Source organism: Trichomycterus rosablanca, chromosome 6 (genome assembly GCF_030014385.1).
Source record: "Trichomycterus rosablanca isolate fTriRos1 chromosome 6, fTriRos1.hap1, whole genome shotgun sequence".
In the NCBI taxonomy this organism is placed as follows: domain Eukaryota; kingdom Metazoa; phylum Chordata; class Actinopteri; order Siluriformes; family Trichomycteridae; genus Trichomycterus; species Trichomycterus rosablanca.
Window position 1 is genome coordinate 6,483,014 of NC_085993.1, and position 15,852 is coordinate 6,498,865.

General features: G+C 41.8%; 1 protein-coding gene across 2 annotated transcripts in view; it reads right to left on the reverse strand.

The window, feature by feature from the left end:
• Nucleotides 1–15,852, reverse strand: part of pkn2b (protein kinase N2b) — a 112,514-nt gene that overhangs the window by 61,874 nt on the left and 34,788 nt on the right. For both annotated transcript variants that reach the window (XM_062997321.1, XM_062997322.1), the window contains exon 3: nucleotides 4,378–4,523. In XM_062997321.1, the coding sequence (XP_062853391.1) occupies nucleotides 4,378–4,523 (146 nt within the window). The remainder of the gene's footprint in view (nucleotides 1–4,377; nucleotides 4,524–15,852) is intronic.

Sequence of the window (15,852 nt, forward strand, 5' to 3'; positions counted from 1 at the left end):
ATTAAAATGTGTTTTCCATGCATTCACACTGGCATGTTCTGGGGTTCAGATGAGTCTCATCAGTACACACGAGTTTGCAATCAAATGATCAAGTATTGCAAAGGAATATCTTTGAAATTCTGTTAAGGTTATAGGCTATATTTTAGTTTTTCACAGGGAAAATGAGAAAAAATAAAAAGCTTATTATGCTAGGCTTGATGTAATTCTACATGGTACTCACTGCCTGTATAGGTAAACGAGTGAGTGACCAAAACACTACTAGATCAACAGCTACTAGCCACATACAAAAATAAGTTATCAGACAGTTTCTGTGCCACCCCTGTGTGAGCAATGGTCTCAGTCTGGCCACCCCTATGGAAATTGTCTGGCTCTGCCACTGTCCACAGTTGAAAAAGAAGCAGACGAAATAGCTGATAAGAGAGGAAGGACTGATTCAGTCGTGTATTTAGCTTGTATTTCTTGCCAGAAACCAGAAAAGAGGTTTGCAGGTACAGCCATCCAATTTTGGTGTTTTTGGCAGTTTTTCTGACATTTGTGTTATTCATATCGATATCGGAATTATATCGTATCGACCGAAATTAGGAGTTATATCGTGATATACATTTTAGCCATATCGTCCAGCCCTATGTTAAACTAAAAAAAAAAACAGCCTTTCTAACCTTTATGTCAACTTAAAGCTGCAGCTGAAAAATCATCCATGAAAGTTTCATCATTTTTGTGATCAAACTGTTTGGTTGAGGTTCATTAAAAATACTAGGGATGTCCCGATCAAGGCATTTTTTAACTGATCGGTATCGGCTTTACTAAAGCCAATCATAAGCTCGATCCTTTGTTTTACGTCAGCATGTCCGCTGTGTGGAAATACTTTAAATTGGAAAGTGAAACAAGTCCAACAGTGAAGTGTAATGTCTGCAATGCGAGCGTTTCACAAGCGGTAGGAGCAGAGCTGCGTTCATCACTGTAGAATTTTACTATTTATATGGTGTGTGAGTCAAGGATCACTCCGGTTTACAAAACAATAACTTTTAATCCGAGTATCAAAACATACAGCTTTTACGAGTTTACGTGTTACAAGACTGAACGACATCTCAGTATCAATCACTCTGATTGGCTTAGTTATGTAACCGAGCGTCGTAGTGATGCACTCGTTTATTAAAGAAATAAATACACGGTATATTCACAAATTGTCGGGAGCAGAACACTTTATTAACTTCTTCTGTTACTGTACCGACTAGCGGACAGCTAGAGTCATCGCGTTAGCCAAGCACGCTATTCCATGCACTATGGAAGCCCAAAAGGGTAAAAACACACTCACTTCGCGTACAAACGTCCATCAAACCATTGTCACAATACAACCACAGAAAAGTTTGTTACAGTTACAACACGCATACAAGTACGGTGGCTCATAAAAAACAAACCAGATATCATTTAACCAAACGATCTACAATTACTACCAATTTGATACGGCACCTAAAAAATAAACACTCAGCCTAATACAGCGAGTTTATTATTATATGATGAAAAGAGCTGTCCGCTAACACGGCAGAGATGCTGATTTTCCTCAAAAAGAACCTTCACTTCATTTTGAGTGTTCTAGTTTTACTACTACAATGCTGCACTAAGTTTGTTTACTTTTATTTTGTAAAAATAAAAGAACATTAAGCAATAGCTTGGATGCAGGCAATATTTTTCCTACAGCACTGCAGAGCTATTCAGTTGTTAAACATATACATTGGATTAATTTGAATAACTGTAATGTACTTGAAGTGTGCACTGTGTGAACAGTATTATCTAGTTCTTATCTAGACAATTTCTAGAAAATACAAGTGTCGGTTTGAGACTCGGTATCGGATAGGGATCAAAATTAATGATCGGGAACAAAAAAACGTGATCGGGACATCCCTACTATGTGCACTAGTTATAAATATTAATTGTTTTTTGTTGGTATAGTCTCAAGAAACTAAGAAATGTACATAAATAATTTTTAAAATATTATTTTCTTGGTGAGACCATTAATGGGTTATTGGGACATGTGAGCTCATCGGTTATCAAATTAGCAACATTTTGCATCTCCAGTTGGTAGGGATGTAACGATACACTCTACCCACAATGCGATGCTATTCACGATACTGAGTTCACGATACGATGAAATTATGACAAAGTTTCTTGTTATTATTTCTCTTGAAAAAATAAATAAAATACAATAAAATACTGTATTTGTGCTTATCTTTTATTTATATAAATAATAATAATTTTCATGCAATTCACAAACAATTTTGTCCATTACACAATTAATTTAAATGTATCAGATGATTTTTAAAGAATGAAAATGTTTGCATTAAAGCCTATTTTTGTATAGATGCCTATTTTGCATATAGTCCTATTATCAGCAATCCTCTGCCTCAACCTCCTGGTATGGCTGCCAATCCAAGTTAAGAATGTTATTAGGCTAATTGATTGTTAGAAAACTCTTTTTCAATTTTGTTGCACAGCTATAAAACGTTATACTAATAAGGGAGCATAAAAGAGAGCACAACATTCTAGGTTAGTTTAGTATCTGAAGCATCAGCAGTTGTTGGCTTGCTTACAGGCTTAAAATGACCAGAAAGAAACAATTTTCTTTGGAGACTCGTCAGTCTATTGTTGTGTTAAGAAAGGAAGGCTACTCAATGTGAGATATTGCAAAGAAACTGAAAATATCTTACCATCCTGTTAACTACTCCATTCAGAGAGTAGAACAAACTGGCTCTAACAAGGACAGAAAAAGGAGTGTGAGGCCCCGATGCACAACTGTGCAAGAAGATAAATATCTTAGACTGTGCAGTTTGAGACAAAGATGCCTCACAGGTTGTCAACTGACAGCTGCACTAAATGGAACCCGTCAAACACCAGTGTCAGCATCAACGGTGAAGAGGCGACTTCAGGATGCTGGACTTCATGGCAGAACTGCCAAGAAAAAGCCATACCTCACACTGGCCAATAAAAAGAAAAGACTGCGATGGGCCAAAGAGAAAAGACATTGGACACTGGAAGATTGGAAGAAGGTGTTGTGGACAGATGAGTCCAAGTTTGAAATCTTTGGATCAAACAGAAGAACATTTGTAAGGCACAGGAACAATGAAAAGATGCAGAACCAATGCTTAATGCCATCTGTCAAGCATGGTGGGGGCAGCATGAGGGTCTGGGGATGCTTTGGAGGTAAAATAGGAGATTTATATAGAGTGGAAGGGACCTTGAAGAAGGAAAGCTACCACAAGATTTTGCAATGCCATGCCATACCCTGTGGACAGCGCTTGATTGGGCCAATTACATCCTACAACAGGATAATGACCCCAAACACACCTCCAAAATGTGTCAGCAATATTTAAGAAATAAGGAGTCAGCCAGAATTCTGACTGTAATGGAGTGGAGTCTCCGGATCTGAACCCTATTGCGCTGTTGTGGGAGCAGCTGAACCGTATGGTACGGAGGAAGACTGCATCAAGCCAATCCATGTTGTGGGAGATGCTCCAGGAAGCATGGGGTGAAATCACATCAGATTACCTTCGAAAAATTGACAGCTAGAATGCCTAAAGTCTGCCAGGCTGTAATTGCTGCAAAAGGGGGCTTTTTTGATGAAGGCAAAATTTTAAGTACACAGTCATCATTTCCATTAAAATCAAAATGTCTTACTCTGACAATGTCTGCATGTCCTGTTTATTTGCTATATTTCCTCATCTCATGTGTGTTTCCATTGAAAACAAGAAAATTTCACAGTGATCCCAAACCTTTGAGCGGTAGTGTACATGTCAAATCGATTTGAATCGTGGAATTTTTGAATCAGTTATTGACTGTCTTGTGCATCGTTACATCCCTACCAGTTGGAAATAAATGTAAACAACCTTGTTGTGTTAATGAAACACTGACTTTGATATTAATAAATGATTACCAACCCCACTAGTTAACCAGTTAACATGCTGATCACACTTAAGCAAAGATTTTAGCTTTGCAGCCGAGAATGTGGACCAATCAAAGAAGAAAGACCAGGCACATGAGTTTCACATGTTCTAAAAGCGCATTTGGTCCACAAGCTGTTCAGTCAGTTTGTAATAATGCTATTTATATTACGAGTTCTTTTTTACGCCACATTAAAGGATCACATCTGTTTTTATTTCATTATCTGGACCTTCCGCGGCCCCGTCGAGACATCAAAGACCTCGTCTGCTCCGGCGCAGCCATGAAGGGAAATGCATTCATACCGATTTAGCTGAACTATTTATAACGATGGGTTCTGAATGTTGGCCTAACATGGCAGTTCAGTGCAACTTCTCAGTGCTTCCTCAGGACCTTTTGGGTCCCGATCGTGCGCTTCAGTGGGATTCAAAAGTATTTCAGTACCTTGTAGGACCCGTTGGAGTACATCTGGATCATGTTCTCCGCTCCCTGCTTCACTTTCAGCTCGATGTCGTTCTGTTTCTTCAGGGCCGCCAGACGGCTGCTGTTCGTGCTGATGGGCGTGTCGGGGGTCATGGGGCACTCGGAAACTGCAAAAGTTTAGAAAGGAGGAAGGAACAATGTAAGAAACAACAAATCACACAGTACACAAAAATCTACAGTAATTAAAGCTATAATGAGTCACGGCTACAGCGATGACAGGGGCCAAGTACAGGGGCCAAAGTGTTGCGTGGCGGAATCAAACATCAGTGGGAGAATAACATTCATAAATAGTCTGAGCAGTACAGGAATACACAGTGACACATTAAAGGAAAAAAAAGAACAAGCACGGCACGATAAAGGGTGTGTCCGAAAACCTAGAGATCTCTCTACATAGACGTTACTCTCTACAATACGCCATCATCCGCACTCTTAAGAAGAAGGCATGTCTAAATTCTTAGATGTCTTAAAATGCTGCTTACTAAGGTGCATTATTTCGAAGCTGTAATCTGACTGAATAACGATGGAACATCCGATGCTTCCTTAGCAAAGAAGGCAATCCCAGCATTCAGAATGCAGAGCAACGAACGAAACGCAAAAAAACGCCTTCATACTACACAATCGTTTCTGGTGCTTGGGCCCCCCTATATCTCATTTACAGGTGAACGCTAAGGGCCAGGTTTCCAGACGGGGATTAAGCTAAGCGCGTTTCTATACGGACGACCCCTGTCACAGTGTAATTTAGTCTGAGACAAGGATTAGCCTCCGTCTGGAAACTGAAGCTAGAAGGCCGAGCAGATAATACAACAGTACAGCGCTAAAAAACGCACGCTAGCGGGGACAATCGGTTTCACCTAAATAATACCTGTTCTGTAGTGGTCCTGTGGGGGTCCTGACCATGGAAGAACAGCATGAATGGAGGCTAACAAAGCATGCAGAGAAACAGATGGACTACAGTCAGTAATTGTAGAACTACAAAGTGCTTCTATATGGTAAGTGGAGCTGATAAATGGACAGTGAGTGATCGGTGTATATAAAAATAGACAATAATCTAATTACTGAAACTGAAAGAGACAGAAGTTTGGAATACGCAGCAGTCTGCTGTTTTAAATGTTGGACTAAAGTGAAGTGATGCCGATACTAAGTGGACAGAGGGAGTCTGTGCAGACTGGAAGCTTGTAAATACACTTTCAAATGAGAGCGACGCTGTGTGAGAACGCCTCCCTTCAGCTGGACGAGACTGGAAAAATAACACCAACAGACCAGAGCACCCCAACAAGGGGGTCTAAGAAAACAGAGCTTTTTCTCCTGGGCTTCCCCCAAACATCACCCCGAATCTTAATAAAAATTAAGAGTGGAAAATCTGACGTTAAACATCTCACTGTAAATTCACTGGCACGGGTTTGAGCCTGAAGCAAAAACAAACGGTCTGGAGTGTTTGCTTTATTCAGAATCCAAATTAAATCCAAATCCAAAAGAGGAAGGAATAAAAAACAAAAAAAACCACATTTTTATTTATGTTTTTCTTATGAATTCACTTTGAATTTGCACATGGGGTGTGTACGAAAACCTAGTGCGCTCTCTACATAGACAGCATTTTGTCATCCTGCACATGCTCCCGAAAAGTAGGTTGTTCGAAATCCTAAATGCCCTAATACCCTCACTAGTAAGGTATCTTAAAACTTCAACTGTATTTTGACTCAAGAACGAGGGAGCATCCGATGCCGCCTTAGTGGTGAAGGCAATCCCAGCATTCAGTGCGGCACAACTTTTCTCACAGAAAAATAAAAAATATGGTGAACGGTGTGGAGAAACAAATTATATTCAAACGTAAATAAATTATTATTGATTTTTAATTTGTATAAACTTGCACAAGTGTTTTTATTTGCAAATTCGGGCTTGTCACCGAATGTAACCGTTTTCGGTACACGGAGGGAGACGTTAGTTGACATGCTAGCGCCTTGTGCCACCTCATCCCATTGGTTTGAATGGCATGAGGCTAACTGTGTTAGCTTAGTTAGCAAAAACTGATGGAATCGCTGTCTAAGTAGCGCGTTCGAATAACCTGCCTTATAAGTCGATGACTTATTAGAATCCTCTCTACTGAGGCAGCTGCCTATGTAGGCAGTAAGACAGCAAGGCAGCTCACTAGGTTTTCGAACACACCCATGATGTCCTTTGACTTTGTCCAGTCACACTTCTGTTCTAACCTTAACTTTTACATTGTAAACAAAACCCTTGATTTTGGATAAGCAGAACAACGTCTGGATCAGTCAGCACTATAAAAGAGGGAGCTGAGTGAAAGTGATATTTGTATTACAGCCTCGCTATGTAGATATAAACATACACATGGACAAAAGTATTTAGACACCTGACCATGAGCTTGTTGGACATCCCGTTTTAAAAACAAATGCTATTAAAATATGTAAAAAGTGAGCTAGAACAAATGACAACAGACTCTATTCTGAGAAAATTTCTCACAAGACTTATAGACAAGAATTATATCTGTGGGAATTTGTGCCCACTAAGACAAAAGAGCATTTGTATGGCTGGGCACTGGAAAGCCTCAGTTGATGTTCCAGTTCATTCCAGAGCTCTTCATGTCTTTATAGACTTTGCTTTGTACACAGGGGTACAGTCACACTGTAACAGGAAAGTGTCCCTAAACTGTTTTTGCAAGGTTGGAAGCATATCATTTTCTTTATATAACTGACCTGTATGTGCCCATACTTTTGTCCTCTGAATATTGTTGGTTCAAATACAGGCTTTGCTATGAAGCCACTGTTGGGCCCTTGAGCAAGGCCCTTGACACTGTCTGCTCCAGGGGAGCAGTACAATTGCTGACCCTGCGCTATGACCTCAGCTTCCAAAAAATGGGATACGTGGAAAAGAATTCATCATACTGTGCACATGTTTATGTATATATGACCAATAAAGGCATTCTTCTTCTTTTAGACTAGTTTATTTATTTATTTATTAGGATTTTAACGTCATGGTTTACACTTTGGTTACAATTATGACAGGAACGGTAGTTACTCATTACACAAGATTCATCAGTTCACAAGGTTATATCAAACACAGTCATGGACAATTTAGTATCTCCACTTCACCTCACTTGCATGTCATTGGACTGGGGGAGGAAACCGGAGCACCCGGAGGAAACCCACACAGACACAGGGAGAACATGCAAACTCCACACAGAAAGGACCCAAACCGCCCCACCTGGGAATCGAACCCAGGACCTTCTTGCTGTGAGGTGACAGTGCTACCCACTTTAGCCCCTTTTAGACTAGCAATGGTATTGATTAACCAGTTGACTGATTCTGCCAGGTTGCCAGTGTTGGGCCCCTGAGCAAGGCCCTTATCCTCAATCGCCTGAATTGAATTCAGTCACAACTGTAAGTCACTTAAGACAAAAGCGTCTGCCAAATGCAGTAAATGTAATAAGGAATTGAAAATGTATAGATCAGGGGAAAATGGAAAATGCAAAATATAGCAGCAAGAAGGTCCAGGGTTTGATTCCCAGGTGTAGCTGTCTGGGTCCTTTCTGTGTTGTTTGCATGTTTACATTTACATTACATTTACATTTTCGGCATTTAGCAGACGCTCGAGGGCCCAACAGCAGCAACCTGGCAGTGGTGGGGCTTGAACCAGCAACCTTTTAATTACCAGCCCAGTACCTTAACCACTAGGCTACAACTGCCCCACATGACTGAGTGGGTTTCCTCTGGAAGCTCCGGTTTCCTCCCACAGTCCAAAGACGTGCAAGTTAGGGTGAATTGAAGATACAAAATTAAAAACTTGAACTGCTGGCCACTCAGGTAGCGCAGCGGTAAAATCCGCTAGCACACCAGAGCTGGGTTTTCGAATACATCATATCGAAACTCAGCTCTGTCATCCGGCTGGGCTAGGCGGCTGCATGAACAACGATTGGCTGTTGTTCATAGGGTTAGGGGCAAGTCGGATCATAGGTCCTAATGACTGGTGCATTTATGACCTCTGCTGGCTGATTGATGGCGCCTGCACAGGGCTGAGGAATAATGCTGATCAGGGTGTGGGCTCTCCGTGCACAGTGCTGATCGGTACATATGAACTCGACTCGTGCGGGTGAAAAATGCAGTCTGTATTGAGCGTGTGTCAGTTGAGAAGCGTCCTCAGTCAGCAGTGGAGGGTTGAATCAGTGGAGGATGCAATCAGGGAAATTGGATACGACCAGATTAGGGGAGAAAATTGGGGGAAAAAGAAAGAAAAAAGGAGAAAAATAGAAAAGTAAAACTTGAACTGATGAATCTTGTGTAATGAGTAACTACCGTTCCTGTCATGAATGTAACCAAAAGTGTAAAACATGATGTTAAAATCCTAATAAATAAATAAATGAAACATTTATTCAACAACAAAAACACCAACTTTTTATTCCTACTATAAAACAAACATACTTATGCAATTGAGTACATGACCGAGGTATCTGATTTATAAACACTGGATCTCAGCTAGAACAGTCCATTATATCAACAGGAACCATCTCTGAGCTAAATCTAAACCCTTTACATTTCCTTCCTGTAATCTCCAACCCCACATGGAGAACAAAAAAATAAACTGCTTATTAGGGCTGCCGTGATTGGTCGACCTAGTCGATGCTAAAAATGCGTCGATGTCAATATTTTAAGTTGATGCCTCGTTTTTAAAACTATGGTTATAAATGATCCTTTTTCATTTCTACAATGTTTCCATTCATATATTCGTTCTTATGATTCCCTCAGCATTACTTGCTGCGTGCAGGACCTAAATCGTATTTGGTCCAGTCACTGGTTGCCGGCATTAAGTGCGGTCTTAAAAAAATGTCGTCTGCAGCAGTCAGAGGCCGATTGTAGAGCTTTCAAAGAAAAGCTAAAAAATTTCCAACACCCAAATCATTAAAAGTTTGGGAATACTTAAAACTGGCACAAAACAAAAATGTGGGTTTGTACACTGTGCAAAGCTTTGATGGTTCCACAGCAGCACTAGCGCCATGTTGCACGTCTATATTGTTTCAACTTCTTAATCGCAGAGATTCGATAATACCGTATTTCTTAGCGAGTTCAGTGAGGGCTCATTTTTACTTCTATATTGTTTCATTAAGCTTCTTAATCGCGGAGATCCTAGAATACCGTATTTCTTAGAGAGTTCGGTTAGACCGTCACGCACTTTGCTGCGTTGGACACACGATTTTTGCAGTTGCCGCGGAGCTCAAAGTGCAAAAAGCTTCTCATGTGAAACACTTTCCACTGTGTTAACATCGCTTAGAATTTGAAGTAAGTTCTGAGTGAATGTGTAGGTTAGAATCTGGGCTCATTCTGTCGTTACTGTACTTAATGAGACGTGCTCACCTCTATTTTATTTCTGCTATAAGTTTAAGCACTTTGCTTTGTGTACGGAATGCTATAAACACATGTTGTACTGTTTAATATGGAGCACTTGAGAGTTTGATATTATGGAAATGTTTGTTTGTTTATTAGGATTTTAACGTCATGTTTTACACTTTGGTTACATTCATGACAGGAACGGTAGTTACTCATTACACAAGATTCATCAGTTCACAAGGTTACATCAAACACAGTCATGGACAATTTAGTGTCTCCAATTTACCTCACTTGCATGTCTTTGGACTGTGGGAGGAAACCGGAGCTCTCGGAGGAAACCCACGCAGACACGGGGAGAACATGCAAACTCCACACAGAAAGGACCCGGACCGCCCCACCTGGGGATCCAACCCAGGACCTTCTTGCTGTGAGGCGACAGTGCTACCCACTTAGCCACCGTGCCGCCCTTAAGGACATAAACCCTGTTTACATTTAGTTTTGTGCCATATTATTATGCCATACAGTTTGTTGTTAAAATAAAAAAGCATAAATGAGATTCTGAATGACATTTTCTGAAGAAAAAATAAATCGTTAGATTAATCAATAAAATAGTCTATAGATGAATCGATAGAAAAATAGTCGTTAGTGGCAGCCCTACTGCTTATAGAAAATAGACTCTCACATGCCTGAGATTTACCATAAAAACCAATACAGCCGTACTACAGCGTTTACACTCTTATGTTTTTTTTTTACTTTAAGATCCTCTCAGCCAATAATACAGCGTCTAACATCTGAACGTGAAGAAACAGAAACTGAGTGTAAGTCTAAGTCACGCCTGAAGACTGAAATTCCTGTTTGCATTGTTAGCAACCAACTTGTTTTCCTAGTAAACATTACGCAAGGAGTGATACTCCTGAACCTGAGGAACAAAGAGCGTTTAATAGGCTCTAACAGGTCTAACCAAAACGGCACGGGACTGTAAACGGCAGCCCTCCTTATTTTATCCAGACTGGGGACGGCACTGAGAACGCACTGACAAGTGCACCGTCCAATAGCTAGGCTGATCAGTGCACTTGTCGCTTTCACAATAGCATCGCAGTGGCAGCAGGAGGATCCCCTGTCCGACCCTCCCCCCCTTAAGCACAGCCGTTTGTGTTGACAACTGGCCAGGTAAGTAGCTCTGCAGTGGTGTGCTGGAGCATTAAACCTCTACGCCACCAAGCGCCAGGTTTAAAGCAGTTTTGCCCAGTGTGTGTATGTGTATGTACATATACAGGGGTTGGACAAAATAACTGAAACACCTGTCATTTTAGTGTGGGAGGTTTCATGGCTAAATTAGACCAGTATGGTGGCCAATCTTCATTAATTGCACATTGCACCAGTAAGAGCAGAGTGTGAAGGTTCAATTAGCAGGGTAAGAGCACAGTTTTGCTCAAAATATTGCAATGCACACAACATTATGGGTGACATACCAGAGTTCAAAAGAGGACAAATTGTTGGTGCACGTCTTGCTGGCGCATCTGTGACCAAGACAGCAAGTCTTTGTGATGTATCAAGAGCCACGGTATCCAGGGTAATGTCAGCATACCACCAAGAAGGACAAACCACATCCAACAGGATTAACTGTGGACGCAAGAGGAAGCTGTCTGAAAGGGATGTTCGGGTGCTAACCCGGATTGTATCCAAAAAACATAAAACCACGGCTGCCCAAATCACGGCAGAATTTAATGTGCACCTCAACTCTCCTGTTTCCACCAGAACTGTCCGTCGGGAGCTCCACAGGGTCAATATACACGGCCGGGCTGCTATAGCCAAACCTTTGGTCACTCGTGCCAATGCCAAACGTCGGTTTCAATGGTGCAAGGAGCGCAAATCTTGGGCTGTGGACAATGTTTAACATGTATTGTTCTCTGATGAGTCCACCTTTACTGTTTTCCCCACATCCGGGAGAGTTACGGTGTGGAGAAGCCCCAAAGAAGCGTACCACCCAGACTGTTGCATGCCCAGAGTGAAGCATGGGGGTGGATCAGTGATGGTTTGGGCTGCCATATCATGGCATTCCCTTGGCCCAATACTTGTGCTAGATGGGCGCGTCACTGCCAAGGACTACCGAACCATTCTGGAGGACCATGTGCATCCAATGGCGGTGCCGTGTATCAGGATGACAATGCACCAATACACACAGCAAGACTGGTGAAAGATTGGTTTGATGAACATGAAAGTGAAGTTGAACATCTCCCATGGCCTGCACAGTCACCAGATCTAAATATTATTGAGCCACTTTGGGGTGTTTTGGAGAAGCGAGTCAGGAAATGTTTTCCTCCACCAGCATCACGTAGTGACCTGGCCACTATCCTGCAAGAAGAATGGCTTAAAACCCCTCTGACCACTGTGCAGGACTTGTATAGGTCATTTCCAAGACGAATTGACGCTGTATTGGCCGCAAAAGGAGGCCCTACACCATACTAATAAATTATTGTGGTCTAAAACCAGGTGTTTCAGTTATTTTGTCCAACCCCTGTATATAGAGATGCATGAGTACCGATACTAGTATCGGGTATTTGCCCGATACCGCGCTCATTAACTCGTACTCGTACTCGCAAACGAGGCTCCGATACTAAACATCCGATACCGTGTACCTAGTGCACGTTGCTGCGTTAACGCAGGGATTTTCAACCTGTGGGGCGCGAGTGCCTGACCGGGGGGGCGCGACATTACGAGATTTTTTTTACTTCTAAAACTAAAGCAATTCATTTTTCACCCACGGGAGACAGACTGAATTATTCTCACTGACCACGCTCACACGCACGTTTAATGTAAAAACTTAAAATAGAGCTCACAGCGAAGATAACCGGTTACAAAAGCAGCGACCGCTGTTATAGGACGTGTTTGTGTTCAATACTCTGTTCACAGTGTCGATATAAGTGATTCAGGAGTCGACTCATTTTCAGCGCAGCGTAAGTTTCTTTTCTCAGTCATCTCTCCGTGTTTACTGTTATAATGAATGATGTGGTTGTAAATAAACACCAACTACTACAGAACATTTTGTGTGACTCGCTTACATTATAAAGCTCAGGCTTAATTATACTGGTTATTACCACAGAGCGGGAGCCGACTCAGAGTCGTTTACGATTTACCGAGGTGAACCACGAATGTATGTGCTGATAGAATCGGCTCAGATGGGATCGGACTGTATTATCTTTTTAAAGTAAATATTTCAATCAGCAGAATCGCATCGCATGTATGATGTGCACAACGTTAATTACGTGCGTTTATTAATGAACGTTAGCTTGTCAGAAGCTTTCTCAATGATGGCTGTGCGGTGTTTTTTTTTTTTTTTTACAATTAGTGATGGCAACCCAAGCAACTGTTCCACTGCACTATTTTACACTAAAAACTACACTATTCCATAATGCTCCAGATTGCATCATTCTAAATAGGTATCAGTGAGTACAAAAATACATGTACTTGTACTCGTACTCGGTTGGGAAAAAATGGTATCGATGCATCCCTATATACACTGTGTTCCAAATTATTATGCAAAAAGTGTTTAGGAGTGATAAGGTAAGAATTTTTTTGTTTGTCAGTTAAACTCAATGATGGTGATGTGTGTCAGGGCTCTTTATAGCACTGAAAGCAATTGCAGACACCTGTGCTAATTAGTTTGGCAGGTGTGTCCAATTAAAGGCAAGACTACTTAAGAAGGCTGTCCCACATTATTAAGCAGCCTACATTTTCAGCCAAAATGGGAAAGAAAAAGGATGTGTCGGCTGCTGAGAAGCAACAAATTGTGGAGTGTTTAGGTCAAGGCATGACTACAATCAACATTGCCAAGACACTTCATCGTGATCATCGCACAATCAAGAAGTATGTAGCTGATTCAGAGCACACACGTGTGCGTGCTGATAAGGGAAAATTGAGGACTCTTTCCAACAGGCAATTACGTCAGGTTAAAAGAGCAGCTGCAAAAATGCCTTGTCATAGCAGCAGACAAGTTTTTGAAACTGCTGGTGCCTCCAACGTCCCCCGAACAACAAGATGCAGGGTCCTTCAGAGGTTTGCAGCTGTGCGTAAGCCATCCTGTCGACCTCCTCTATCCACTGCACACAAGCAGAAACGGCTCCAGTGGGCCAAACAATACATGAAGACTGACTTCAAAACTGTTTTGTTCACCGATGAGTGCCGTGCAACGCTCGATGGTCCAGATGGATGGAGTGAAGGATGGCTGGTTGATGGACACCCCATGCAAACAAGGCTACGGCGCCAACAAGGAGGAAGTGGAGTAATGTTTTGGGCTGGAATCATGGGGAGAGAGATTGTCGGCCCCTTTAGGATCCCTGAAGGGGTAAAGATGACCTCCATAATGTATGTGGAGTTTCTCAAACAGCACTTCCTGCCATGGTTCAAGAAGAAGAACCGTGCATTCCGCAGCAAGATCATTTTCATGCATGATAATGCACCGTCTCATGCTGCAAAGAACACATCTGCATCTCTGGCTGCTATGGGCATAAAAGGGGACAAACTTATGGTGTGGCCCCCATGCTCCCCTGACCTCAACCCCATTGAGAACCTCTGGAGCATCATCAAAAGGAGTGTCTATGATGGCGGGAGGCAGTTCACATCTAAGCAACAGCTCTGGGAGGGTATTCTGTCCTCATGCAAAACAATTGAAGCAGATACCATCCAAAACCTGACAAATTCAATGGACGAGAGAGTTCAGAAGCTCCTTTCGAACAAGGGGTCCTATGTGCAAATGTAACATCACCTAGAATAAAGTTTTGACTTGAAAACTGTTTGATTTCAGTTTGTAATAACCTGCTAATGCTTATAATTTCACAAATGACCATTTTTTTGTTCTTTATAAAAATGAAAAGGTTGAAAACTCTGCTGTGCATAATAATTTGGAACATGCATTTTGAGTGCATTTTGAGTGTTTGATTTTTTTTTTTTTAATATACTGTTATCATTGGCAGTTTGTTCAAAAACCTTTCAATTGTACTCTAATAGTTGATGACTGGAAAATTACAATGACTGCAATTCATATAGGTAATTTTGGAAAATCTGAGAAAATATTATTTGCATAATAATTTGGAACAGTGTATATATATATATATATATATATATATATATACAGGGGTTGGACAAAATACCTGAAACACCTGTCATTTTAGTGTGGGAGGTTTCATGGCTAAATTGGACCAGTCTGGTGGCCAATCTTCATTAATTGCACATTGCACCAGTAAGAGCAGAGTGTGAAGGTTCAATTAGCAGGGTAGGAGCACAGTTGTGCTCAAAATATTGCAATGCACACAACATTATGGGTGACATACCAGAGTTCAAAAGAGGACAAATTGTTGGTGCACGTCTTGCTGGCGCATCTGTGACCAAGACAGCAAGTCTTTGTGATGTATCAAGAGCCACGGTATCCAGGGTAATGTCAGCATACCACCAAGAAGGACAAACCACATCCAACAGGATTAACTGTGGACGCAAGAGGAAGCTGTCTGAAAGGGATGTTCGGGTGCTAACCCGGATTGTATCCAAAAAACATAAAACCACGGCTGCCCAAATCACGGCAGAATTAAATGTGCACCTCAACTCTCCTGTTTCCACCAGAACTGTCCGTCGGGAGCTCCACAGGGTCAATATACACGGCCGGGCTGCTATAGCCAAACCTTTGGTCACTCGTGCCAATGCCAAACGTCGGTTTCAATGGTGCAAGGAGCGCAAATCTTGGGCTGTGGACAATGTGAAACATGTATTGTTCTCTGATGAGTCCACCTTTACTGTTTTCCCCACATCCGGGAGAGTTACGGTGTGGAGAAGCCCCAAAGAAGCGTACCACCCAGACTGTTGCATGCCCAGAGTGAAGCATGGGGGTGGATCAGTGATGGTTTGGGCTGCCATATCATGGCATTCCCTTGGCCCAATACTTGTGCTAGATGGGCGCGTCACTGCCAAGGACTACCGAACCATTCTGGAGGACCATGTGCATCCAGTGGTGGTGCCGTGTATCAGGATGACAATGCACCAATACACACAGCAAGACTGGTAAAAGATTGGTTTGATGAACATGAAAGTGAAGTTGAACATCTCCCAT